The sequence below is a fragment of the Taurulus bubalis genome, assembly GCF_910589615.1.
Source record: "Taurulus bubalis genome assembly, chromosome: 10".
In the NCBI taxonomy this organism is placed as follows: Eukaryota; Metazoa; Chordata; class Actinopteri; order Perciformes; family Cottidae; genus Taurulus; species Taurulus bubalis.
The window spans coordinates 26,889,028-26,916,979 of NC_136598.1; the positions used below are offsets into that span (position 1 = coordinate 26,889,028).

General features: G+C 43.3%; 1 protein-coding gene across 1 annotated transcript; it reads right to left on the reverse strand.

Annotated features, from left to right (window-relative positions):
* Positions 1-17,031: 17,031 nt before the first annotated feature.
* LOC306742733 (coatomer subunit delta) lies at positions 17,032-27,938 on the reverse strand. The gene is made up of 10 exons (XM_079225144.1): positions 27,829-27,938; positions 26,479-26,742; positions 25,437-25,616; positions 24,643-24,848; positions 20,569-20,730; positions 19,946-20,111; positions 19,695-19,842; positions 19,302-19,410; positions 18,762-18,966; positions 17,032-17,903 (listed from the first exon to the last, which is right to left on the reverse strand). Exons 1-10 carry the CDS (start codon positions 27,829-27,831, stop codon positions 17,814-17,816), a joined length of 1,533 nt encoding a protein of 510 aa, XP_079081270.1. The 5' UTR covers positions 27,832-27,938; the 3' UTR covers positions 17,032-17,813.
* Between the last annotated feature and the right edge of the window lie 14 nt (positions 27,939-27,952).

The window sequence follows — 27,952 nt, forward strand, 5'->3', positions numbered from 1 at the left end:
CGTACAATATATACTTCATAGCATTCAGCAGCTGAATCCAGTGTCACGTTCAATAAAGGGAGGTTATTAACACTCAAACTGCTCCACACTGAACCATGATGCACTCGGGTCTCGTGGGTCTTCAGCCATGATGCACTGGAGGCGCTGCAGCCCTCTGGAGGGGAACCTCCTTCAAGGCTGGAAAGATCTCCAAGGTCACGTTCAAGGTCACGGGTGTAGCAGTGGAGCACCCAGAGGACGCATCAGACCGGCTCAGTGAGATCGTGGGCCTGGTGGATGTTGGGTGGAGGTGCTGTGGGGGGTAGATAGAGCGCCTCTGTGCTCGGCCTGATTATGCTCTCACAGAATGAGCTCGGCCTGATTATGCGAATGAGCTCACGCCAAACAAAGGATTTATTATCGCGAGCTGGAGAGTCGGTGAACTCCGGCCGGCCGTTTCTCTCTGCAGCCGCCTGGAAAATGTGACCCAGCTCTGCTTCGGTCGGGGGGTTCGAACAACACCACCGGCCCTCTAGACCTGTATGGTCCCTGTAGACCAGTAGGGGCCCTGTAGACCTGTAGACCTGTAGGTTCCCTGTAGACCTGTATGGTCCCTGTAGACCTGTAGGGGCCCTGTAGACCTGTAGACCTGTAGGGGCCCTGTAGACCTGTAGTGGTCCTGTAGACCTGTAGGGGCCCTGTAGACCTGTATGGTCCCTGTAGACCTGTAGACCTGTAGGGGCCCTGTAGACCTGTATGGGCCTGTAGGGGCCCTGTAGACCTGTATGGGCCTGTAGGGGCCCTGTAGACCTGTATGGGCCTGCATCAGGTCTCTGTAAGGGCCCTGTAGACCTGTAGGGGCCCTGTAGACCTGTATGGGCCTGTATCAGGTCTCTGTAAGGGCCCTGTAGACCTGTAGGGGCCCTGTAGACCTGTATGGGCCTGTATCAGGTCTCTGTAAGGGCCCTGTAGTAGTAACTGTGGGGCGCGACCCTCTAGTGGATGATGAAAACATAAATGGTGATTACATAAATAATTAATAGTTTAGTTTCATGACATGATGTAACGTAATCACCACCACCCATAATATAATTCATATTTCTATTTATTAATATTTGTTTATTATGTTTGATTTATTTAATCTAATGTATTTTCTCCAGCACAATGCTGCATAATTGCAAGTGTCTTGTGCAATAAGTAAATAAATGTATATATATATATATATATATATATATATATATATATATATATATATATATATATATATATATATATATATGTAAATAGCTAGGTTGTTATTTTACTTTATAAAAATAGAAAATCGTATCCTTCATTTTTATGAATCAGTTTTCTTTCTCGCTTCTTTGATTATTTAGCTGCAGTTATTGATGTGTGGGATCAATAAAGTTATTATCTCATCTTAAATCACGTAGTTTTGCTCATAATTTCTCTCAACAAAGAGATTATTGCTGCTTGTGGATGCAAATATAACTTTATAACTATATAAATATAACGTTATAACTATACAAATATAATGTTATAACTATACAAATATAATGTTATAACTATACAAATATAACGTTATAACTATATAAATATAATGTTATAACTATACAAATATAATGTTATAACTATACAAATATAACTTTACAACTATACAAATATAACTTTACATGGCAGAAACATATTTTAATAAACGTCTGGTCTGTGTCTGACATTCCCTGAAGTCCATGTTATGGTTTCCTCTCCTTTCAATGCGCTCGACGGCGTCTTAAAGCAGACTTTGTTCTGGTCTCTCAGAGGCAGCAGAACCATCACACTGGCCCGTTATCGTGAAGTTGATATGAAACTCCCAACGCGTTGCTTCAGGAGAGCAGAGTTGAGTCGGCTGCTGATAAGCGAAGGACACGCTCAACTTCCAGAGGAAACACGCAGGACAAAAACAATCTGTTCTTTCACTCATGAAGGCGGGAAGAGCAGCGAGACGATGGGCTCGACGTCTTGGAGTGTCTTAAAAAAACACAAAACCGATCCTAAAAACCAACAACCTCCGATTCAAACTACCGACCCCATGTTACGAAAACAATGATGTCATTCGTTCATAATCATAAAGGTGCTCATGATATCCAGACTGTAAGAGGACGTCACCCGTTGGTTTGTGGACTTCAGTTTTGAAGCCTCGAGTTTGGTATTTTGGTCGTCGCCATCTTGGTTTCTTTGCAACCAGAAGTGACAAAAAAAGGGTGGAGCTACAGTTAACGTAAAACATGTTGGTATTTAGGAGAGAGAATGCAGCTTTAACACATGAAGTATATACTTCTATACAACCAGAGGAGTCACCCCCTGGTGGTCAGGAGAGAGAATGTAACTTTAACACATGAAGTATATACTTCTATACAACAAGAGGAGTCACCCCTGGTGTTCAGTAGAGAGAATGCAGCTTTAACACATGAAGTATATACTTCTATACAACCAGAGGAGTCGCCCCCTGGTGGTCAGGAGAGCGAACGCAGGAATACACAAGAAGCATAATGAGCAAATCACAACCTAAAATCAGACTTCACCCTCAAACTGACACTGCTGCTGCTCAGGAAGACGAGACGGGACGGGACGGGACGGGACCCCCCCCCCCCCCCACACACACACACACACACACACACACACACACACACACACAGTCTGTCGCTGTCATAACACACACTGGGCTAAAGCCATGTGCCTGCTGACACACACTTTCTGTCTGGCTGGTTCCTCCCCTCTCACTCTCTCTTGACTCGCATGGTCGGTCACTCTTTCACACACTCTCTCTCTCTCTCTCTTTGGGCTTCACTCACACACACACTCACACACACACACACACACACACACACACACACACACACACACACACGCACACGGTCAGCCTCGCCCCAACACAAGGGCACAAGGCGTTCTTTCTTTCGGATAAATACTGCGTTGTTCTTGAAGAACCTGCAGAACCGTTGGGACTGGAAGGTGGACTGGTGCTGAAAGAGGAGTGAGGTACATGTTGGGGGTTTATCCCTCACACTGGAGCCTCTGTTGCTCTGGGCCACGCAGTCCCACATGTTCACCTTTCAGCACTGAGTCGGCTCTAATAAAAAGGCTTCTGTGTCATTTAAACACATTTTATGTTGCGTTTGAGTCGTGGAGACGAAACAGGAGCAGGAGGGTCGGAGCAGAGCGGCGGCCATTTTGATGTCAAACTGGTCAAATATAAGAACTTCATGTTTCATCCACACACTCTTGTGGCCGCGTAGGAAAGCACACTGCTATCACCAGATGAGTGACTTGGTCTTCTGTCGCCAGTGTAGCATTTAAGTTTAATAAATAACCACATATCTAGCTAGCGTGCTAATTCTACCATGCTCTAATGCTACACTAATATACGGAAAAATTAGCTGTACAGTGAGCTGGGGCTAGCGTTCCCTTCTGCCTCGCTCCCTGCCGATCCGGTAAAGGACAAGCTAATAGCTAACAGCTGGCCAGTTAGTTAGCTTGCTAATACCACCATGCTTCAATGCTACACTGGTTACAGAACATTTTCAGAACAGCTGGCTGGTAACCAGTAGTAGCGCTGGGTCTAACTGTCCCTCAATTTCACTCCCCTTCGCTCCGGAGAAGGTAAAGCTAACTAGCTAACAGCTGGCCAGTTAGCTGGCATGCTAATTCCACCTTTAATGCTACACTAGTTACAGTAAATGAACTGAGCAGTGAGTTGGGTGTAACGGTCCCTCAACTTCACTCCCCTCCGCTCTGGAGAAGGACAAGCTAACTAGCTAACAGCTGGCCAGTTAGCTAGCATAATTACAGAAAATAAACTGAGCTCCATCAAACGTTCTTTTCTGCCTCACTTCCTGCCGCTAATGACCATGGAAAACCATTCAATGTCCGTTCTTCTCATATTTTATTTCTATAGACTGAATTCCGTATTAAACTTCTTGAACAAGACAGAGAAAGATACGGGCATATAACTATCCCATAATATATGTACATCTCATGAAAAAAATCTCATGTAAATGGCTAATTATTAATTATTAATAAGACGTTTTCCATTCCAATTTAAGAGCCCTGAGTCAAGACTAAGAGGCTCAAACTGTGTAAGGCCAGGCTTCTCTTGCCTAAGCCAATCATAAACACTCCCTCCCATTAATACGGCCATAAACTTTTTTTTACTACATATTGTAAGATTCTTTTCCATACATTTATTTTATTGGATCCCATTTAGCTTCTGCCAGAGCAGCTACTTAAATAGTCTTCCTGGAGGTCCACGATAAACCAAAGTGTAGGCGGATACAACGTGACCAAAAGAAACAGTTACAAAACAGATAAAACAAAGAGAAGAAACTAAATATATATATATATATATATATATATATATATATATATATATATATATTTAACGGGACAGCGACGACAAATGAAAGGAGAAAGCGACCTTAAGTGACCTAGTGAAGTGTCGGTGGTGGTGGCGTTCTCACCCTGAGCGACAGCTTTCACGCCACGCCTTTGATCCGTAGGAAACACTCATATAAGATATACTCTGTGCTTTAGTGGCGCTTTAAAGGCGCAAGATCAGAGGCCGTGTCGGCAGCTCATAGCTAACGATGCTAACAGTGTCGTGAAGCGGTGTTTCACCTGAGGGGTTGTTTCAGGATGCTAAATGCATGCGGCTCTTTTAAATGACCAGAAGAAGAACAGATCACATGACGTCTACTGAGCTCGTGTGCAGCGATGATACAAATACAAGTGAGAGATGCTCCTCTACGTGTGACTGCTAGCTTCAGTCTGGATGGATAACTTCTCACCAACACACCGTGTTGAGGCAGTAAAGAGGCACCAGACAGAAGCCTCCAGGTAACCACTAATCACTCAGGGTCAAAGGTGAATCTCTCTTTTATGTGAACACACACACACACACACACACACACACACGCCCTCACACTTAGCATAAACAGACATCAGAAACAGTAAAAGCTCTCTCGCTCCTTTCATCTTTAATGAAAAGCATATTTGGTTCTGCACCACACCAGCTCCCACGTAGCATTCAAGTCCTCCCGTCTTTACAGAAACACACAGCGCCGCTGCAGGGCTGAGCGGAGGGAAGCGCTCATTATGAACATCAAAGCGCTGGATGGGCGCTGACTTGATCCTCTGAGATGATTGGAGTATCTCACTCAGGGAACAAAACAAAAAGAAGCTCGGACGGAAATTCAATTACCAAGCGATTCAGGGCCCGGTGGAGGGAGGAGGGTGGAGAATGTAAAGATTTGAAGGAAGTGGGTCATCACTTTGTCTGCCAGGATGTGTTTTGAGTCGCTGGGTGGTGGATCAGACTCCCACGTGGGGCCCCTGAAGGCCCCGGGGGGCCATGTTTCTGTAGGAAGCCACAATGTGCCACCAGAGGAAGACGTCCCCACAATAACTTCCCCGTCAATCTTCATGTCATGCTCCGTCGTTCACCGCTGGGATGTCGTTCCCGTTTGTTGTTGTTGTTTGTTGTGTGTTCACACACACACACACACACACACACACACACACACACACACACACACACACACACACACACTGGCCAGCGGTGGTTTATGGGTAGACAAAAGTCCGGGAGTGCTGCTGTTCTGAGGGGATTACTGAGTTTAGCTGCAGGCGCCGCTTCTTTGTGCCGGTGGAGAAGGAGCCGGCAGGACAGCAGTGCCACCTAGTGGTCACACGTGTTCACCATGAGGCTGTTACACAGACGGCAGGGTGGGGGGTCCTTCCTCTTCTTTCAATTATGTTTTATACTTTAAATGACAATCTACATGTTTAACTCAACGGAGACTCTATTTCCTGCAAGATTTTAATATATATTATGGGATAAATAAGTAGTTTATAATGCGTTACGAGAGAAAAGGTTACCGTTATAAATGCAACAGATAGAGTATTATGATGTTTAAATATTTATAAATTTGTTTATTTAAAAATGACCCAACACTTTAAGCAACAAACAGTTGGTTAGGTTGAGGCAACAAACCCACCAACAGTTAGGTTGAGGCAACTAAACCACCAACAGTTAGGTTGAGGCAACAAACCCACCAACAGTTAGGTTGAGGCAACTAAACCACCAACAGTTAGGTTGAGGCAACTAAACCACCAACAGTTAAGTTTTAGACAACTAAACCACCAACAGTTAGGTTGAGGCAACTAAACCACCAACAGTTAGGTTTAGGCAACAAACCCACCAACAGTTAGGTTGAGGCAACTAAACCACCAACAGTTAGGTTGAGGCAACTAAACCACCAACAGTTAGGTTGAGGCAACAAACCACCAACAGTTAGGTTGAGGCAACTAAACCACCAACAGTTAGGTTGAGGCAACTAAACCACCAACAGTTAGGTTTAGGCAACTAAACCACCAACAGTTAGGTTGAGGCAACTAAACCACCAACAGTTAGGTTTAGGCAACTAAACCACCAACAGTTAGGTTGAGGCAACTAAACCACCAACAGTTAGGTTGAGGCAACTAAACCACCAACAGTTAGGTTTAGGCAACAAAACCACCAACAGTTTGTTTAGGCAACAAAACCAACAACAGCTAGGTTGAGGCAACTAAACCACCAACAGTTAGGTTGAGGCAACTAAACCACCAACAGTTAGGTTTAGGCAACAAACCCACCAACAGTTAGGTTGAGGCAACTAAACCACCAACAGTTAGGTTGAGGCAACTAAACCACCAACAGTTAGGTTGAGGCAACAAACCACCAACAGTTAGGTTGAGGCAACTAAACCACCAACAGTTAGGTTGAGGCAACTAAACCACCAACAGTTAGGTTTAGGCAACTAAACCACCAACAGTTAGGTTGAGGCAACTAAACCCCCAACAGTTAGGTTTAGGCAACTAAACCACCAACAGTTAGGTTGAGGCAACTAAACCACCAACAGTTAGGTTGAGGCAACTAAACCACCAACAGTTAGGTTGAGGCAACTAAACCACCAACAGTTAGGTTTAGGCAACAAAACCACCAACAGTTTGTTTAGGCAACAAAACCAACAACAGTTAGTTTAGGCAACTAAACCACCAGCAGTTAGGTTGAGGCAACTAAACCACCAACAGTTAGGTTGAGGCAACTAAACCACCAACAGTTAGTTTAGGCAACAAAACCAACAACAGTTAGTTTAGGCAACTAAACCACCAGCAGTTAGGTTGAGGCAACTAAACCACCAACAGTTAGGTTGAGGCAACTAAACCACCAACAGTTAGGTTGAGGCAACTAAACCACCAACAGTTAGGTTTAGGCAACTAAACCACCAACAGTTAGGTTGAGGCAACTAAACCCCCAACAGTTAGGTTTAGGCAACTAAACCACCAACAGTTAGGTTGAGGCAACTAAACCACCAACAGTTAGGTTGAGGCAACTAAACCACCAACAGTTAGGTTTAGGCAACAAAACCACCAACAGTTTGTTTAGGCAACAAAACCAACAACAGTTAGTTTAGGCAACTAAACCACCAGCAGTTAGGTTGAGGCAACTAAACCACCAACAGTTAGGTTGAGGCAACTAAACCACCAACAGTTAGGTTGAGGCAACTTAACCACCAACAGTTAGTTTAGGCAACAAAACCAACAGACAGACAGACAGACAGACTGACTATTGGAGGAATTCTTATCCGTAAGTGGATCTCCTCCCTCAGCGTTCAGAGCCGTCCTCAGCTCTTTGTTTGGATCTCGCTCTTCTCACGCCGACGCTCTACATTTTGTGTTCAACGTCCAGCTTCACTTCATAAAACGTGATCGGCTCAAATGTAACAGAAAGATGTGTTTGTGTTTCACTTGTTAACTCATTGAAACGTACCGTATGCAGTGCTCCTGACAGGAGATCCAGTTTTAAACTTAAGAGCTGTTCATGAAAGCATTAAGTTATAAATTAGATAACAAAACTATGTTGTATTTTTATTTGTATTATTTGAATTATTTGTTTACTTTAGCAGGGACAGTGCAAACTAGCTGCACCAGAGTTAGCTAGAAGCGAACGATAAAAAACAACACAACACATAATACTCCATCAGTAAATAATGTACAATCACTGGTGTCGACACGTTTGTGCTGATTTTAACCAAAAGTCTGGTTCAAACACGACACAACTGGAGGAAACATCTTGAGGAACCTCAATAATTAATTAATTAATTAAAAGTGGTTCTGATATTGACCTCTGAGGGACCCCGACTTCTGGTGTGTGTGTGTGTGTGTGTGTGTGTGTGTGTGTGTGTGTGTGTATATATATGTATATATATATATATATATATATATATATATATATATATATATATATATATATATATATATATATAAGGATAAACACAAGTTTGTTAGTGATGTTCATCAAATGGGGTTAAAGGTTGATTTATAATTTTCAACAAATCTTGCATTAATTAATATCAAAGACTGAGTCTAAGATCTTCTTTTTTGTGTGGTAATCTTTCATTATTGGAGACATTTTCAAATGCAAAAACAGGGAATTATTGATCTTACAACAAAAATGCTGGGCCAAACCTACAACAAAGATTGAATTAAAGATTGTCACTGTTTGTTCTTTATCTTCTATTACTTTGGATTGCTCCTTTATTACCCGATTTAACTGATTTACCCTCCTACTATGTCAGTGTTTGAACTCCCCCCCAAAAACTAATTTACCATTTCCCTTGAACTCATTGATTAGTTCATAAAATAAGTAGTTGTCATGTGGTAAAGCAGATTTAAGAGTTGCCTTCAAGGCCATTTCGTAATCTCTGCTCAAGTAAACGTGGCATTGAGTGTTTCTGAGACCTTTTGCTTAACTCCAGTCAGATATCAGCCTTCGTGGTTTGAGAAACCAGCGCCATTGTAAACGCATCCGTGCTCGTCGGGCAGTGACGTCACACGTTGATCGAGTACCCTGCCCTGCGCCTGTTTTAAACCTACATTTGATTTATGTATATGTTTTATTCACTGAGCTACAGAGTTATTCTACGTGGACACACGTTTCCACAAGACAGGCTCCAAAGTCAATTCCGTGTTTTCTTATTTTTAACCAACTTTATTTTAAAAGGAAGGGACATTTGCCAACTTCCGGTAAAACCGGGTCTCAAGCAGCACGCGACAGAGTGCGTGCCCGGGCGGTTATAAAGGGCTGTGTGTGGACGAAGCGTTTGTGAGAGTTCGTGAAAATGTCTAAACTCGAATTGCTGAAAGCTTTAGTCAACCAGCGGCTGACGTCGGCTGGCGGAGAGATATTTGGCCATTTTGAAAGAACCATCGCGGAGGACGAGGAGCAACTTTCCAGTTTAAAGGAGGCGAACGCGCGTCAACGGAAACTACTGGACGCCATTTCCAACCCGGATATCCGGTTACAGAGAGCAGGTCTGTTTGTGTCTTTATCACTTTAAACTGAAGTATTCACACCATGTACTGAGGTAGAGTTACAGGTACTGAAGTATTCACATGTACTGTGGTAGAGTTACAGGTACTGAAGTATTCACTTCATGTACTGTGGTAGAGTTACAGGTACTGTACTGAAGTATTCACACCATGTACTGAGGTAGAGTTACAGGTACTGAAGTATTCACATGTACTGTGGTAGAGTTACAGGTACTGAAGTATTCACATCATGTACTGTGGTAGAGTTACAGGTACTGTACTGAAGTATTCACACCATGTACTGAGGTAGAGTTACAGGTACTGAAGTATTCACATGTACTGTGGTAGAGTTACAGGTACTGAAGTATTCACTTCATGTACTGAGGTAGAGTTACAGGTACTGAAGTATTCACTTCATGTACTGAGGTAGAGTTACAGGTACTGAAGTATTCACTTCATGTACTGAGGTAGAGCTACAGGTACTGAAGTATTCACTTCATGTACTGAGGTAGAGTTACAGGTACTGAAGTATTCACTTCATGTACTGAGGTAGAGTTACAGGTACTGAAGTATTCACATCGTGTACTGAGGTAGAGTTACAGGTACTGAAGTATTCACATCATGTACTGAAGTATTCACATCATGTACTGAGGTAGAGTTACAGGTACTGAAGTATTCACTTCATGTACTGAGGTAGAGTTACAGGTACTGAAGTATTCACTTCATGTACTGAGGTAGAGTTACAGGTACTGAAGTATTCACTTCATGTACTGAGGTAGAGTTACAGGTACTGAAGTATTCACATCGTGTACTGAGGTAGAGTTACAGGTACTGAAGTATTCACATCGTGTACTGAGGTAGAGTTACAGGTACTGAAGTATTCACTTCATGTACTGAGGTAGAGTTACAGGTACTGAAGTATTCACTTCATGTACTGAGGTAGAGTTACAGGTACTGAAGTATTCACTTCATGTACTGAGGTAGAGTTACAGGTACTGAAGTATTCACTTCATGTACTGAGGTAGAGTTACAGGTACTGAAGTATTCACATCATGTACTGAGGTAGAGTTACGGGTACTGAAGTATTCACATCATGTACTGAGGTAGAGTTACAGGTACTGTACTGAAGTATTCACATCATTTACTGAGGTAGAGTTACAAGTCCTGTACTGAAGTATTTAAACACGTTCATACTTTTTACTACGTTACGCCTCACAGGTACATGTTGTATTTTTACTGTACTACATCTCAGAGGTACATATTGTACTTTTAATGTACTACATCTCAGAGGTACATATTGTACTTTTACTGTACTACATCTCAGAGGTACATGTTGTACACCTCATTCATAAGACGTATGAATGTATTATATTATTCTCCACAGACGTCCAGCTGGTCGTTAAAGAACAGATTCCACCTGAGAAGCAGGTCTTGAGCTCCAGTCTGGACCAGGAGAACCCAGAGACCCCACACATTAAAGAGGACCAGAAGCTCCAGTCTGGATCAGGAGAACCCAGAGACCCAACACACTAAAGAGAACCAGGAGAACCCAGAGACCCAACACACTAAAGAGAACCAGGAGAACCCAGAGACCCCACACATTAAAGAGGACCAGAAGCTCCAGTCTGGATCAGGAGAACCCAGAGACCCCACACATTAAAGAGGACCAGAAGCTCCAGTCTGGATCAGGAGAACCCAGAGACCCCACACATTAAAGAGGACCAGAAGCTCCAGTCTGGATCAGGAGAACCCAGAGACCCAACACACTAAAGAGAACCAGGAGAACCCAGAGACCCAACACACTAAAGAGAACCAGGAGAACCCAGAGACCCCACACATTAAAGAGGACCAGAAGCTCCAGTCTGGATCAGGAGAACCCAGAGACCCCACACATTAAAGAGGACCAGAAGCTCCAGTCTGGATCAGGAGAACCCAGAGACCCCACACATTAAAGAGGACCAGAAGCTCCAGTCTGGATCAGGAGAACCCAGAGACCCCACACACTAAAGATAACCAGGAGAACCCAGAGACCCCACACATTAAAGTGGACCAGGACTCTTTGAGATTTAGGGATGGAGTCTTGCGTGGTGACTATTTGGGGTACTAGTACTCTTAGTGGTACTTTGGAGTACTGCAGGGGAAGTTCGATAAACCATCTTTATGTTCAATAATCCTATTTTCAAGGCACTCGTTAACTGCTACAACAAACGCTTTTTTATATCCTACAAATGAAGTTTCCCTGGTTGGCAGGTGATGGTGGGGGAGGGAGGGAGCACATGAGGAGGGGGCTGAGCCAATAATCAATAACACCCTTTGAGTTTTACTCCTCTAGTCTTTAGATCTGGAGAGTTGCTCGTGTTCTCAAACCAAAGAGAAATAATTACATCTGTTCATTGTCAACGACTAAACGAGACCTCTGGGGACGGGACCTCTGGGGACTAGATGAGACCTTTTGAGGACGAGACCTCTGGGGACTAGATGAGACCTTTTGAGGACGAGACCTCTGGGGACTAGATGAGACCTTTTGAGGACGAGACCTCTGGGGACGAGACGAGACCTCTGGGGACGAGACGAGACCTCTGGGGACGAGACGAGACCTCTGGGGACGAGACCTTTGAGGACACTTTTCAACAGTTTAAGGACCAAACAACTTGATCGATTTATCCAGATAAAGACAGATTTAATTAAATACGCTCAGGGTTCTTTAATATTATTTCCTGCCGTCTTCAAAGACTTTAAAGCTCCAGAGCCTGATGGAGGACTTGAGAAGCAGACGTGTGGGCCTAATAAACAACAACAAAGCAGACGTGTGGGCCCAATAAACAACAACAAAGCAGACGTGTGGGCCCAATAAACAACAACAAAGCAGACGTGTGGGCCTAATAAACAACAACAAAGCAGACGTGTGGGCCCAATAAACAACAACAAAGCAGACGTGTGGGCCCAATAAACAACAACAAAGCAGACGTGTGGGCCTAGTAAACAACAACAAGGGCAATACAGGAGCTGTGATCTCGTGATCTCGTCGGAACCAACACGCAGAGCGGCGCTTCTCTCTTTGAAGGTTTCAGATTCTTTGTGTTCACATGTATTGTATTGTATTTGATATATTTATGTTTATTAATGTGAACACAACCGTTCAGCCAGATTGTATTATTTTGTTTTGTTTACTTATTTGTTCCATCGTTGAAGACTTTTGTTTTGTGCCTCTTGTTGTTGCACTTTGATGCTGCAAATAAAGAGTTATGTCATGACGTATATTTAAGACTTGTCCAGGTTTAATTTGATCACGCTGTAAACGCTCAGTGGTCAAAGAGCTTCTTCCTTTAGGTCATGAATCTCTGAGCATCGCTTCCTGTGAGCTACGGGTTATTTTACCACAGGTTTCACCGTCTCTTATTGGTTCTGTGTGGGAGGAAAAACTCATAATGGTAGAATAATACGTATTAATACTGACACAGCATTATTTTCCTACCTTGAATCTCACTTTCTTGAGCATCGTCCTTAAATCCAAATGAGTGACGAAGACGAGTCGTTACCAAACTTCCATTCAGGAAAGGAAAGTCTTTATAGCGAGTGGAAACATCCGTCTGAGCCGAGCTCTCCTCCTCTGAGGGAAGATAACCTCACTCATTCATCCTGAAATGGACACGCCTCTTTTAATGACTGCTATTAACACCCCTCCTCTTCCTCCTCCTCCTCTTCCTCCAGCAACACCCCACAGTCCAAATATGGGTCTGACCCTTTGAAGACCTCCTCCTCCCACACTCTTCATCTCCCAGCCTTCATCTTCAGACTGAGCTGTTTAGAAAGAAAGCTTCATTAACACCTTGTTGCTCTTTGATGCTGTGATATTGATATTATTCCTCAATTATTTCATTGTTTATTAAATAATTGTCCAGGTTTAGGTTGTCGGTCTGGTCCCGATCCACCCGGAGCGTTTAACTGGAGACATGTTATCATCTGTGGAGGTAAAGACACAAAGCAAGAGAGGGAAAGTGTTTTTTTTAAAGGCTTTTATTGGAGTGACTTCCAAAAAGCCACAGGTGGGATTTGAACCCCAGCCTCTGGGGCAAAGTCTCAGGCTTATAGATGATGCTGCTGCTCCACCTGGTGAGCAACACTCACATGAAACCATACAGGAGCTACATGACTTCCTCCAACACACAACAGGAAGAACAGCAGCTAAAAGTCCTAAGTGCCTTCATGCCACAGTATGCACACGGCACTGCAGCCCTCTGTCTCCACCTGCTGGAGGAACCGAGTAACTACACCAAAGCTAAGGAGACGAATGAAGTCCAGAACCTCTTTTTAAACTGGTTGAACTCATGTTTTATATTCCATTGTAAATCATTATTAACCAAGCTCCTGGAGAAGGGTTGGACTTTGTCCTTTTCTGGAGTTGCCCAGGGTGAGAGGCGTCGGGCGGGAGTGGGGATACTCACGAGCCCCCGGCTGAGCGCCACTATGTTGGAGTTTTCCCCGGAGAACGAGAGGGTCGCCTCCCTGCGCCTACGGGTTGCAGGGAGTAAAGCTCTGACTGTTGTTTGTGCTTATGCACCGAACAGCAGTTCAGAGTATCCGGCCTTCTTGGAGTCGGTGGGAGGGGTCCTGGAAAGGGCGCCGCCTGCCGACTCCATAGTTCTCCTGGGAGACTTCAACGCTCACGTGGGCAATGACAGAGAAACCTGGCGGGGCGTGATTGGGAGGAACGGCTTGCCCGATCTGAACCCGAATGGTATTTTGTTGTTGGACTTCTGTGCTAGCCACAGTTTGTCCATAACGAACACCATGTTCGAGCATAAGGTGGCTCATAAGTGTATCTGGTACCAGAACACCTGAGGCCGGAGATCAATGATCGACTTTGTAGTCGTATCATCTGATCTGCGGCCGTATGTCTTGGACACTCGGGTGAAGCGAGGAGCAGAGCTGTCAACTGATCACCACCTGGTAGTGAGTTGGATCAGATGGCGGGGGAGTCGGCTAGAAAGACCTGGCAAGCCCAAACGTGTAGTGAGGGTGAACTGGGAACGTCTGGCGGAGGATCCTGTCCGGGAGGTCTTCAACTCCCACCTCCGGAAGAACTTCTCACAAATCCCGAGGGAGGCTGGGGACATGGAACCCGAGTGGACCATGTTCAAAGCCTCTATTGTGGACGCGGCTGCTCGGAGCTGTGGCCGGAAGGTCATTGGTGCCTGTCGTGGCGGCAACCCGAGAACCCGGTGGTGGACACCGGGGGTGAGGGAAGCCGTCAAACTGAAGAAGGAGGCCTTTCGGGCCTGGCTGGTCCAGGGGTCTCCTGAAGCAGCTGACGGGTACCGGCAGGCCAGAAGGGCTGCAGCTGCGATGGTCGCGGATGCTAAAACTCGGGCATGGGAGGAGTTTGGGGAGGCCATGGAGAAGGACTTTTGGTTGGCCTCAAGGAAGTTCTGGCAAACCATCCGACGGCTCAGGAAGGGAAAGCAGGGGCTACCCCAGGCTGTTCTCAGCGGGGGGGGGGCGGGGGGGGGGGGGGGGCTGCTGACCCGGACTGGGGACATTGTCTGGCGGTGGAAAGAGCACTTTGAGGAACTCCTAAACTCGGCCAACATGTCCCCCGGAGAGGGGGCAGCGCCGGAAGACTTTGGGGTGGTTTCTCCCATATCCCTGGCAGAGGTCGCTAAGGTAGTCAAAAAGCTCCTTGGTGGCAAGGCGCCAGGGGTGGACGAGATCCGCCCTGAGATGCTGAAAGCGCTGGACATTGTTGGGCTGTCTTGGTTGACACGCCTTTTCAGTGTCTCATGGGGGTCGGGAACAGTGCCCATGGACTGGCAGACCGGGGTGGTGGTTCCCATCTTCAAGAAGGGGGACCGGAATGTGCTGAACTATCGTGGCATCACACTGCTCAGCCTCCCGGGAAAAGCTTATGCCAGGGTGCTGGAAGGGAGGCTCCGACCGCTTGTCGAACCTCAGATTCAAGACGAGCAGTGCGGATTCCCTCCCGGTCGTGGAACAGTGGACCAGCTCTTTACCCTTGCAAGACTACTAGAGGGGTCCTGGGAGTTCGCCCAACCAGTCTGCATGTGCTTTGTGGACTTGGAGAAGGCTTTCGACCGGGTCCCTCGGGGGTTTTTGTTCGGGGTGCTGCGGGAGTATGTGGTGCCGGACCCGTTGGCACGGGCTATCCGGTCTTTGTACGCCTGCAGTAGGAGCTGTGTTCGTATCCTCGGTAATAAGTCAGACACGTTCCCGGTGGGTGTTGGCCTGCGCCAGGGCTGCCCTTTATCACCGGTCCTGTTCGTGACCTTCATGGACAGGATATCTAGGCGCAGCCAGGGGGCGGAGAGGATCTGGTTCGGGAGTCTCGGGATCGCCTCTCTGCTGTTCGCGGATGATGTGGTCCTGTTTGCCTCCTCGGACTGTGACCTCCAGCATTCACTGGGGCGTTTTGCAGCCGAGTGTGAAGCGGCAGGGATGAGAGTTAGCGCCTCCAAATCTGAGGCCATGGTGCTCTGCCGGAAACAGGTGGATTGCTCAAACTGCCTACCCCAAGCGAAGGAGTTCAAGTATCTCGGGGTCTTGTTCACGAGTGAGGGTAAGGTGGAGCGGGAGATCGACAGACGGATCGGTGCGGCTGCAGCAATAAAACAGGCGCTGTACCGGTCCGTCCTGGTGAAGAGGAGCTGAGCCGGAAGGCGAAGCTCTCCATTTACTGGTCGGTCTACGTTCCAACCCTCACCTATGGCCACGAACTCTGGGTCGTGACCGAAAGAACGAGATCTCGGATACAAGCGGCCGAAATGAGCTTCCTCCGCAGGGTGGCCGGGCTCACCCTTAGAGATAGGGTAAGGAGCTTGGACATCAGGAGGAGCTTGGAGTCGAGTCGCTGCTCCTTCGTGTCGAAAGGAGTCAGCTGAGGTGTTCAGCATCTAGTCAGGATGCCTCCTGGACGCCTCCCATTAGAGGTTTTCCAGGCACGCTCAACTTAGGAGACCCCGGGGAAGACCGAGGACACGCTGGAGGGATTATATCTCCCGGCTGGCCTTGGAACGCCTCGGGATCCCAGAATGAGCTGGAAAGTGTTGCGGGTGAGAGGGAAGCCTGGGTCGGCCTGACGGACCTGCTGCCACCGCGACCCGACCCCGGATAAGCGGCTGATAATGGATGGATGGATGGATGGATCATTATTAATGTTTAGGTATAAACTTAATACACTAGGCTGAACTACATTTATACTTTTTTTATTTAACACTTGTTATATAGTAGCATTTTAATTTAAATAGTCTGCTATTCATATTCATTCCTTTTTAACAGTTTATTTTATATATAAAATTATATATTAAATATTTTTAATTATACATATTTTTAAATATATCATACAGATTTAATATACTTTTTGCATACATTTAATATATATATTTGTTGCTTATATATATATATATATATATATATATTACATGTATACAAAAAAGTATATATTCAATCTGTATAATATATTAAACAAATATGTATAATATATACATACATACATACATACATACACACACTCCTTTTAAAAATATTTCCCCTTACATTTGAGTGTTATATAAATAAAGTCTGTTAACATCCATCACTACCACTTCTGTCCACAGGGGGCGCCACATGAGATTTCGCGAACAAAAACAAGGAGTCAAACTTTTCAATAATACATTTTATTCCATTAAAGATTCATTTTTTCTAATTGTACACTGGAATGTTAAGATTCCCCTTCAGATATTTAGTTAAAAATGCTCAATCTCGTCATTTTCAACCCGCAGACACACAACCATTTTTGCTAAATTGAAATTTGGGGAGTACAAATGAAGAGAAAACAAAAAGAACATGAAAAACAAACTTGATATCTCGAGTAATGTGGATGAGAACGTAAGGGAGGAGGACGAGGGGAGGAGGAAGAGCGTCTCTGATCTCAGCTGAGAATTCCTCAAAGTTACTGTCAAATATAGATTTTAAATCAATCAATTAGTGGCAAATTAAACAGTGAAAATAAAATAGTAAAAAAGAAAAGAAAAACGCCAATTTTGTTGAATTTCGCAGACGGAAACACACAAAACATCAGAAATATCTCTGCTTGTGTTACTTCTACAAAATAAGAAATCCCCCGTCATCCTCCTCTTACAGTCGTGTGTGTGTGTGTGTGTGTGTGTGTGTGTGTGTGTGTGTGTGTGTGTGTGTGTGTGTGTTCTCCCTCTATATATAGATGCTCCTCTCATACAAACATATAAATACACCAGCTGCTCGGCTCCACCAGGAGGAGGCGTGGCCAGGAGGAGGCGTGGCCAGGAGGAGGCGTGGCTTCGTCCCATCCACAGTCTCTGAGGTCGTTACAGGGCGGCCATCTTCCTCTCCGCCGCATCGTGGACTTCCTTTTCTTTTATTGTTGGTGATTTTTGTAATTTTTTTTAAGTTGCTTTCTTTGATTTCTTTTCTTACAGGATTTCGTATTTGTCGACAACAAAGGAGGTTTCTGAAGAGAATCTGACGGAGGCGTCGCCGTCTACGTAAGTCGCTTTGGTGACCTGAGAGGAAGAGGAGGAAGAAGAAGAAGTTTATCGTACGTTTACCTGGAACAGTTTTTAAAGTCGGACCTCCTGATTCACACCAAACGCTCGAGATCAAAACACTACGCTATTTAAATATTTAAACTCGGAGAAATAATTATAATTCCTAATATATTAATTAATATATATATATATATATATATATATATATATCTCTGTATTAGCATCAGGTATTGAACACAGACGGATGTGTTCAATACCTGATGCTAGTACAGATAATTAGTGCTAATGCTAATAGTGCGCATGCTAAGATAGTCCTGATGCTAGTACAGGGAAATAGTGCTAATGCTAATAGTGCTAATGCTGATAAATGGTCCTGATGCTAGTACAGATAAATAGTGCTAATGCTAATAGTGCTAATGCTGAGAAATAGTCCTGACGCTAGTACAGATAAAGTGCTGATGCTAATAGTGCTAATGATAATGCTAAGAAATAGTCCTGACGCTAGTACAGAGAAATAGTGCTAATGGTGCTAATGCTAAGAAATAGTCCTGACGCTAGTACAGAGAAATAGTGCTAATGCTAAGAAATAGTCCTGATGCTAATACAGAGAAACTATGATTAGTAAATACAACAATGCTGCTGTATTTACATTAGAGCAGCTACAATGTTAGCATAGCATTTAGCTTAGCATAAATGGAATCAGAGTCCATTGAGAAAATAAGTGTTTTAACCTTCGTTTGCGCGAGAGAAATAAGACTTTTTTACAAATCTGCATAATTATTTTGTGATTTCTGCGTCTTTTTTAATCCGTTTTTTGAAATTAAAATCACAGTAAAATAATGTAATTTATTTGGGGGTCCTCCCAGAACCCACCTGGATGTCGCAGTAGTTGCGCTTGGACACGAAGGACACGTTGATGGGGAAGAAGTCGTTGGGTTGCCCGGCGACGCTGAACTCCAGGCTGCCCGTCTTGTTGTTGACGTCGATGACGGGCAGAACCCACTCCAGGAGGTTCCGCCGGCTGTCGTGTTTGTACTCGCCGTCCAGGTCACCGATCACCGGGGCGCCCACACCGGACCTGCAGGGAGACACGTTAGAGCAGGACGGGGACAAGAAGGGGACAGGAAGTCACAAGGAAGTGGACAGGTCCAAGAAGGGGACAGGAATTCACAAGGAAATAGACAAGAAGGGGACAGGAAGGGGACAAGAAGGGGACAGGAAGGGGACAGGAAGGGGACAAGACGGGGACAAGACGGGGACAAGACGGGGACAGGAAGGGGACAGGAAGGGGACAGGAAGGGGACAAGACGGGGACAAGACGGGGACAAGACGGGGACAGGAAGTCAACAGAGACAGGAAGGGGACAGGAAGGGGACAGGAAGTGGACAGGAAGTAGACAGGAAGTAGACTCACGGGACGGGGATGCTGATGACCACGTCGTTGAGCTCCAGGCTCTCCTCCTGCAGCTCGTACTCAATGTTCACGTCGCAGCCGGAGCCGCTCTCTGAGGGCCAGCAGTTTACTGAGCGGGACAACAGCGTTATTACAGATGTGTTCTTACAGTGTGTTCTTACAGTGTGTTCTTACACAGGTTATTACACAGGTTATTACATCAGAAACTGACCAGGAAGTCATGTGAACTAGGTTCATGTTTCTAGTCTGCTCATGAAACATGTGACCAACAAATCTGAGTTTAACTAGTCAGGCAGAGAGCTAACGACCTTAGCATCGCTAGCCACGTTAGCATCGCTAGAAGCCATTCAACAGCTGCTTCCTGTGTGGACTCTTACTGGTCAGAGGACTTACTGGTCAGAGGGATGAGGGCCTCGTCGGTGGTCTGTAGTCTCCACTTCAGAACCCCGACGTCATTGTTGAGAGGGAACGACTTCTCCGGGTTCTTCAGGCCGATGATGGACTCAGCTGTGAACAACTTCTTGTCCACGTTGGGATGCGTCTGAGAGCAGAGAGAGCTTTTATAAATGATGTTTTTGCCACTTTGTTTCACTTCCGTGTGAATATAATTAATATTAAGATACGGAGACATGAGGAAGACCTACCTGCAGCTGCAGCCCTTTGGTGTCGTTGTTGTTGATGATGAGGCGGATGCGTCCGTTCTTGTCGTCCATGACTCGGAGCGTCACCATGCCCAGCAGCTCCATGTTCTGGAGGCCGCCGTCACGGCCGCAGGTCAGCGAGATCTTCTCCTCCACACGCAGATGTACGCTGAGGACGCAACACGACGCATGAGATCACAACACAACACATGAGATCACAACACATGAGATCACAACACGACGCATGAGATCACAACACATGAGATCACAACACATGAGATCACAACACAACGCATGAGATCACAACGCATGAGATCACAACACATGAGATCACAACACCTTTAACTCTTCAACAGAAACGCTTTCATTCAACAATCAGCTAAATAAATGCATCGTTTATCGCAGCTGGAAGAAGTAAAAAACAACTTTAAAACGGACTCATTTTCTTTTCCGATGGTATTTGAACGCATCACGTGTGACGAACTCTTCCATCAGAATGAAAAGAACACGTCTCAGTTCCTCAAACAATCTGTTTACTTTCACCAGACTGTGTTAAAAACATTAAAGCTCCTCAGTGAAACTGAGCAGACCCTCAGCATTGTTACTTGTAAAGATCTATACATTACCTCTCCACGTTGACGGGCGGCGGCAGCGCTTTGGAGACCTCAGAGCCGCGCTTGCCGCTGCTGGGCATGATGGTCTCTCCCTCGGACTTCAGCTTGTCGACGAAGTTGTCCACCTCTTTTCCTTTGACGCCCAGTTTCAGAGCTTTGCTGGGTCCGCTCGGTCTGGAAGAGACGCAGAAGTAATAAATAACTGGCTAACGAGCGGTGAACAGCAGTTTGTGTCTTCCGTTCCGTCTCTTCCTGTTCCTGCTTTTTCTACATTCCCCTGGGTCCTAAGTCCCTCCATGTTCAGCTTCTTATCACCCTCTCTGTACCAACGTACATTTATGACAAACACCACACAGTCATCAGCGTATGAGTCTAGTTGTATTGGTGTGTCTCGTTGTTCCTCCTGCATCGCTCCTTTACATTTTTTAATGTGGCGACGGAGTTTCTTCTTGTTGTGATAGTGGGCGAGCTTTACCCAGCATGCAGTTAGGCGGTGTATTTTTATAAATGTACAATTATTAGTGTTACAACTTGTTTATGTGTCACGAGCTGTTGTGCCGTGGTGTTTTACCTGTTAAAGAGCGTTAGTTGTAGGTTATTAATTGTTGTTATAAAGTTACAACCATGACTAAAGCTACGACATGACTAAAGCTACGACATGACTAAAGTTACAACATGACTAAAGTTACAACATGACTAAAGCTACGACATGACTAAAGCTACGACATGACTAAAGCTACGACATGACTAAAGTTACGACATGACTAAAGTTACGACATGACTAAAGTTACGACATGACTAAAGTTACAACATGTAAAGTTATAACATGACTAAAGTTATAACATGACTAAAGTTACAACGACTAAAGTTACAACGACTAAAGTTACAACATGTAAAGTTACAACATGACTAAAGTTACAACATGACTAAAGTTACAACATGACTAAAGTTATAACATGACTAAAGTTACAACATGACTAAAGTTACAACATGACTAAAGTTATAACATGACTAAAGTTACAACATGTAAAGTTACAACATGTAAAGTTACAACATGTAAAGTTACAACATGTAAAGTTACAACATGTAAAGTTACAACATGACTAAAGTTACAACATGACTAAAGTTACAACATGACTAAAGTTACAACATGACTAAAGTTACAACATGACTAAAGTTACAACATGACTAAAGTTACAACATGACTAAAGTTACAACATGACTAAAGTTACAACATGACTAAAGTTACAACATGACTAAATGACTAAAGTTACAACATGACTAAAGTTATAACATGACTAAAGTTACAACATGACTAAAGTTATAACATGTAAAGTTATAACATGACTAAAGTTACAACATGACTAAAGTTACAACATGACTAAAGTTACAACATGACTAAAGTTACAACATGACTAAAGTTATAACATGACTAAAGTTACAACATGACTAAAGCTACAACATGACTAAAGTTACAACATGACTAAAGTTACAACATGACTAAAGTTATAACATGACTAAAGTTATAACATGACTAAAGTTACAACATGACTAAAGTTACAACATGACTAAAGTTATAACATGACTAAAGTTACAACATGACTAAAGTTACAACATGACTAAAGTTACAACATGACTAAAGTTACAACATGACTAAAGTTACAACATGACTAAAGTTACAACATGACTAAAGTTATAACATGACTAAAGTTACAACATGACTAAAGTTACAACATGACTAAAGTTATAACATGACTAAAGTTATAACATGACTAAAGTTATAACATGACTAAAGTTACAACATGTAAAGTTACAACATGTAAAGTTATAACATGTAAAGTTATAACATGACTAAAGTTACAACGACTAAAGTTACAACATGTAAAGTTACAACATGACTAAAGTTATAACACGACTAAAGTTATAACATGACTAAAGTTACAACATGACTAAAGTTACAACATGACTAAAGTTACAACATGACTAAAGTTACAACATGACTAAAGTTACAACATGACTAAAGTTACAACATGACTAAAGTTATAACATAACTAAAGTTACAACATGACTAAAGTTATAACATGACTAAAGTTACAACATGACTAAAGTTACAACATGACTAAAGTTACAACATGACTAAAGTTACAACATGACTAAAGTTATAACATGACTAAAGTTATAACATGACTAAAGTTACAACATGACTAAAGTTATAACATGACTAAAGTTATAACATGACTAAAGTTACAACATGACTAAAGTTATAACACGACTAAAGTTATAACACGACTAAAGTTACAACATGACTAAAGTTACAACATGACTAAAGTTACAACATGACTAAAGTTACAACATGACTAAAGTTACAACATGACTAAAGTTATAACATAACTAAAGTTACAACATGACTAAAGTTACAACATGACTAAAGTTATAACATGACTAAAGTTATAACATGACTAAAGTTACAACATGTAAAGTTATAACATGTAAAGTTATAACATGACTAAAGTTATAACATGACTAAAGTTACAACGACTAAAGTTACAACATGTAAAGTTACAACATGTAAAGTTACAACATGACTAAAGTTATAACACGACTAAAGTTATAACACGACTAAAGTTACAACATGACTAAAGTTACAACATGACTAAAGTTACAACATGACTAAAGTTACAACATGTAAAGTTACAACATGACTAAAGTTACAACATGACTAAAGTTATAACATGACTAAAGTTACAACATGACTAAAGTTACAACATGACTAAAGTTACAACATGACTAAAGTTACAACATGACTAAAGTTACAACATGACTAAAGTTACAACATGACTAAAGTTACAACATGACTAAAGTTACAACATGACTAAAGTTATAACATGACTAAAGTTACAACATGACTAAAGTTACAACATGACTAAAGTTACAACATGACTAAAGTTACAACATGACTAAAGTTACAACATGACTAAAGTTACAACATGACTAAAGTTACAACATGACTAAAGTTACAACATGACTAAAGTTATAACATGACTAAAGTTATAACATGACTAAAGTTACAACATGACTAAAGTTATAACATGACTAAAGTTATAACATGACTAAAGTTATAACATGACTAAAGTTACAACATGACTAAAGTTACAACATGTAAAGTTATAACATGTAAAGTTATAACATGACTAAAGTTATAACATGACTAAAGTTACAACATGACTAAAGTTACAACGACTAAAGTTACAACATGACTAAAGTTACAACATGACTAAAGTTACAACATGACTAAAGTTACAACATGACTAAAGTTACAACATGACTAAAGTTATAACATGACTAAAGTTATAACATGACTAAAGTTACAACATGTAAAGTTATAACATGTAAAGTTATAACATGACTAAAGTTATAACATGACTAAAGTTACAACGACTAAAGTTACAACATGTAAAGTTACAACATGTAAAGTTACAACACGACTAAAGTTATAACATGACTAAAGTTACAACATGACTAAAGTTACAACATGACTAAAGTTACAACATGACTAAAGTTACAACATGACTAAAGTTACAACATGACTAAAGTTATAACATAACTAAAGTTACAACATGACTAAAGTTACAACATGACTAAAGTTACAACATGACTAAAGTTACAACATGACTAAAGTTATAACATAACTAAAGTTATAACATAACTAAAGTTACAACATGACTAAAGTTACAACATGACTAAAGTTATAACATGACTAAAGTTATAACATGACTAAAGTTATAACATGACTAAAGTTATAACATGACTAAAGTTATAACATAACTAAAGTTACAACATGACTAAAGTTATAACATGACTAAAGTTATAACATAACTAAAGTTATAACATAACTAAAGTTACAACATGACTAAAGTTATAACATGACTAAAGTTATAACATGACTAAAGTTATAACATGACTAAAGTTATAACATGACACGTAAATAGCTGAGCGACAACAGTCGTTGCGGCTCTGTATGACGGTATATGAAACATGAATAATACTGTATGGAAATGTGAAAGCGGTATGTAGCGTGAGCCCCACCTGACTGCAGCCGGCGTGATCTTGGGCTTCTCGGGCTCGACGATGGTGTCCGTGATGATGGAGCCCGAGGACACGCTGGTCATGCCGCCGCTGCCGAAGCCGCCGAACGCCGGAACCTTCTTCCCGGAGCGCTCGGCGTCCCTCCGGGCCTGCTGCAGCTCCTTGGCCTTCCTCCTCATCTCGGCCTTGGCCTCTCGCTCCTGAGTCTGTGGAGCGGAACAACATTGAGATTCTTTAAAACCAAATGCAGCGTTCACGGTGTTTCAGTGGCTTTGAAGGTCGATTTATAGAAGTCAAGAGGAAGAGAAACACGTGTGTGGAATCTATTTCTGCTCATTGGAGATCAATTTTAAATCTTACAGGGTTCATACACATCCTGACCAGTGGGTTTCATGACTTTAAACCAAATGTCATGACAAACATTTAGTGAAATCTGGGTGTAAACAGTAAAAAGTGAGTAAATGTAGTATTTAAACTAACAATGAGAATACAAAGCATACAGTAAACCTTAAATGACACAAATGAATGAGACAATAGTTTGATTAAAAGAATAAACATTTATATAGACGCCTGTATGTATGCCTGCTTATATTCTGAGTCTTTCTTTTAAAAGCATATTCATTATTTCAAACTCAGCGTAAATGAACGTCATGAACACATGAATATAACACATTTACATGACTTTTACTAAACTTTGGGATTTTATTTTTTTCAAGGGCTTTTCCAGGCCTGGACATAACCATTTTAAAACTCCATGACTTTTCCAGGTCCTCCTGAAGAACCCTGACCCTCACCTCTCTGACGGCGCGGAACACCTTCTCCTCGTGGGAGTCCATCTCTGTGAAGGTGCGGATCTGAGCCAGGTTGACGTTCTCTCGGTAGCCGAGGGCAACGATCTCGTCGAAGGCGAAGATCAGGTCGAAGCAGTGCTCGGATATCTCGGTCTCCTCCAGCACACGACAGTACTCTGGGATCTGGGAACGTATATCAAGATGTTTGGCTTTATTACGTCTTCTAAACTCTTTGTGGATAAAATTAACCCGTTTCTGATGTTTAAAGTTGACATTTTTCATAACAAACCCCGGTTGTGAGACGGGATCAATACAGACGTCTGAGTGAATATAATGAACTTCCCTTCATCAACCTGAGGAAACTTATTATAATCCATCAAATAATTCACAATAAAGAAGTTTGAAAAAGCCGAAGAGGCGTCAGTTTACAGCGACGTGACGGAAACACATTCAGTTTGTTTAAGTGAGCAGAAAACAGGATGTGGTCATAAGGTTAATATAAACATTAGTATTTATATGTAACACATAGCACAGTGATTTAAAATGAGCATCCATTTAAAAAAATCCTTTAAGATTAGGTATTTAATCAAATATAAGTAACTTCATGAACTGAATTGTATATATTTTCTATATTAAACCAGGGTTAGGGTTAGAGCAAATTGCTGTTACAGCAAATTATATTCTCTAACTCAACAGAACATCTTTCAGGTATGAAATATAACAGAGACGCAGTTCTGTGTGTTCATATTAAATCAAGTGTCAAATAAATGACTCAAATGGTCAATTATTATTGTTATTATTACAGCAGCAGACCTTTTAGATGTATTTAAACAACTCAACTCTACAGAGAGACTTCTTTAATATGCTGAGAAGAGAACAACAAGAATGGTTCCAGCGGCCGGATGCGTGTAAAGTACACATGTACGTTAAAGTGCACATGTACGTTAAAGTACACATGTACGTTAAAGTGCACATGTACGTTAAAGTGCACATGTACGTCTACGTATCAGCAGCCAGTATCATGAGCGCCCCTGCGCCTCCTTACCACGCGGGAGAAGAGCCGCAGCGTCTCCAGGTCCTCCAGGATGTTGCTGTTCTTGGTGGTGATGAGCACCATGTACAGCTTCTCCAGCGGCTGGTACACGTAGCGGACGCTGTCCGTCTCCACGAAGGTGTGCTGCTTGCCCGTGTTCATCAGCTTGGGGAACGCGGCCAGGAGGCCCTCGATGCGCGTCCGGGTCATCTCCACAAACTGCCGCGACACGATGGCCTTGCCGGCCTTGGTGCACACCGCCGCTGCCAACAGCACCTGCAGGGAGGAGAGCGGAACGGGATGTGTGCACACGCAGCGCTTCCTTCAGCAGCAATGCTACCAAACAGCTAAACGTAAGTAACACAGCTGGAGGAACGTAATGATTAACAGTTCCCTCGTTTACTTCCACTTTCAATAACCAGAATCCCTCTATTGTGTGCATATTTGTCAGGAGAGCAAGTCTTGCCAAGTTTAACACCAACAACACAATGTTGTGGCAGATAAACAAACAAATCCCCACAGCAGAACAACTTGTTTATTGGTGTGCAGAGTCCTGTGGAAGAAGACTAGGAGTACCAGCTATGTAGCTCTGATATTTAATTAAAATATGTAAATAGAGTAATGCCGAATCTGACAGTGGTGGGAGGGGATTCAGAATATATGATGACGTCATGTTTACCTTGTGTGCACGAGTGCAGCCAAACCAAACTAACTTTAAATGGCTAAAGTGTGCACGTGGTGTGGTGCAGGAGGACATCCCAGCAGAGACACGTTTCCATAGCCTTCACCTAGTCTCTGCTGGTTCAGTGTGAGAAACACTGCGCTGTTTATCCCTCTCTGAGCGGAGGAACCGGGATCCACGTTGACAATGGCTGAGGTTAGCAAAGAAAGACGTCGACCGCGATGCACCGCAACTTAATGTTGACAACAACCGCACGGTGACGTCCCTGAACGCACCGCGAAGCAGTCGGCTCACTTTAAATGTAATACATGCGCATTTTGGGTGAGTTTGGTCCAAAGGTCGGTGTCCGCCGGAGTCCGGCTGCAGGCAACATGACAGCAGGTAACGTTAGCTCGGGTTCGGCTCGTGACAGGAGCTAAAAGCTAGCTGACGTCACCGCCTCACCTGCAATTCAGACACCTGGCGTCGCGACAGGACGAGTCAACGCGACTCAACGTGGTGTGGCCGCTGTCAGCTCGGTGCCACGCAACGTTTGGTGCCCGTGTTGTTTGGCTCCTGGGAGAAACCTAGCTAGCTGCGGGCTAGCAGTAAGCTAGCTGCCAGGTTAGCCAGTGTTGTGATAACTTGCTAGGCCCGACACCAGCGCGCGCTGCGCGGCCGTGTTTCGCCTCGTCTCTCACCATGGTTGCTCTCTCTCTGCGCGGCGACGCTGCTCCGGCTCTCTCGGTTCTCTGTCTCGGGGGATTTGTTCTCCGACGAGGTTCTTCTCCGCCGCTCGGCTTCGGAGTTGTGTGATTGTTAGCT

Excerpts from the sequence above, each read along its gene's own strand:
- LOC306742733 (XM_079225144.1), bottom strand. Across the intron at positions 25,617-26,478 it reads TGCGGCTCTTCTCCCGCGTG|ATCCCAGAGTACTGTCGTGT; the intron begins GTAAGGAGGCGC and ends ATACGTTCCCAG. Across the intron at positions 19,411-19,694 it reads GGCCCTCATCCCTCTGACCA|TAAACTGCTGGCCCTCAGAG; the intron begins GTAAGTCCTCTG and ends TGTCCCGCTCAG.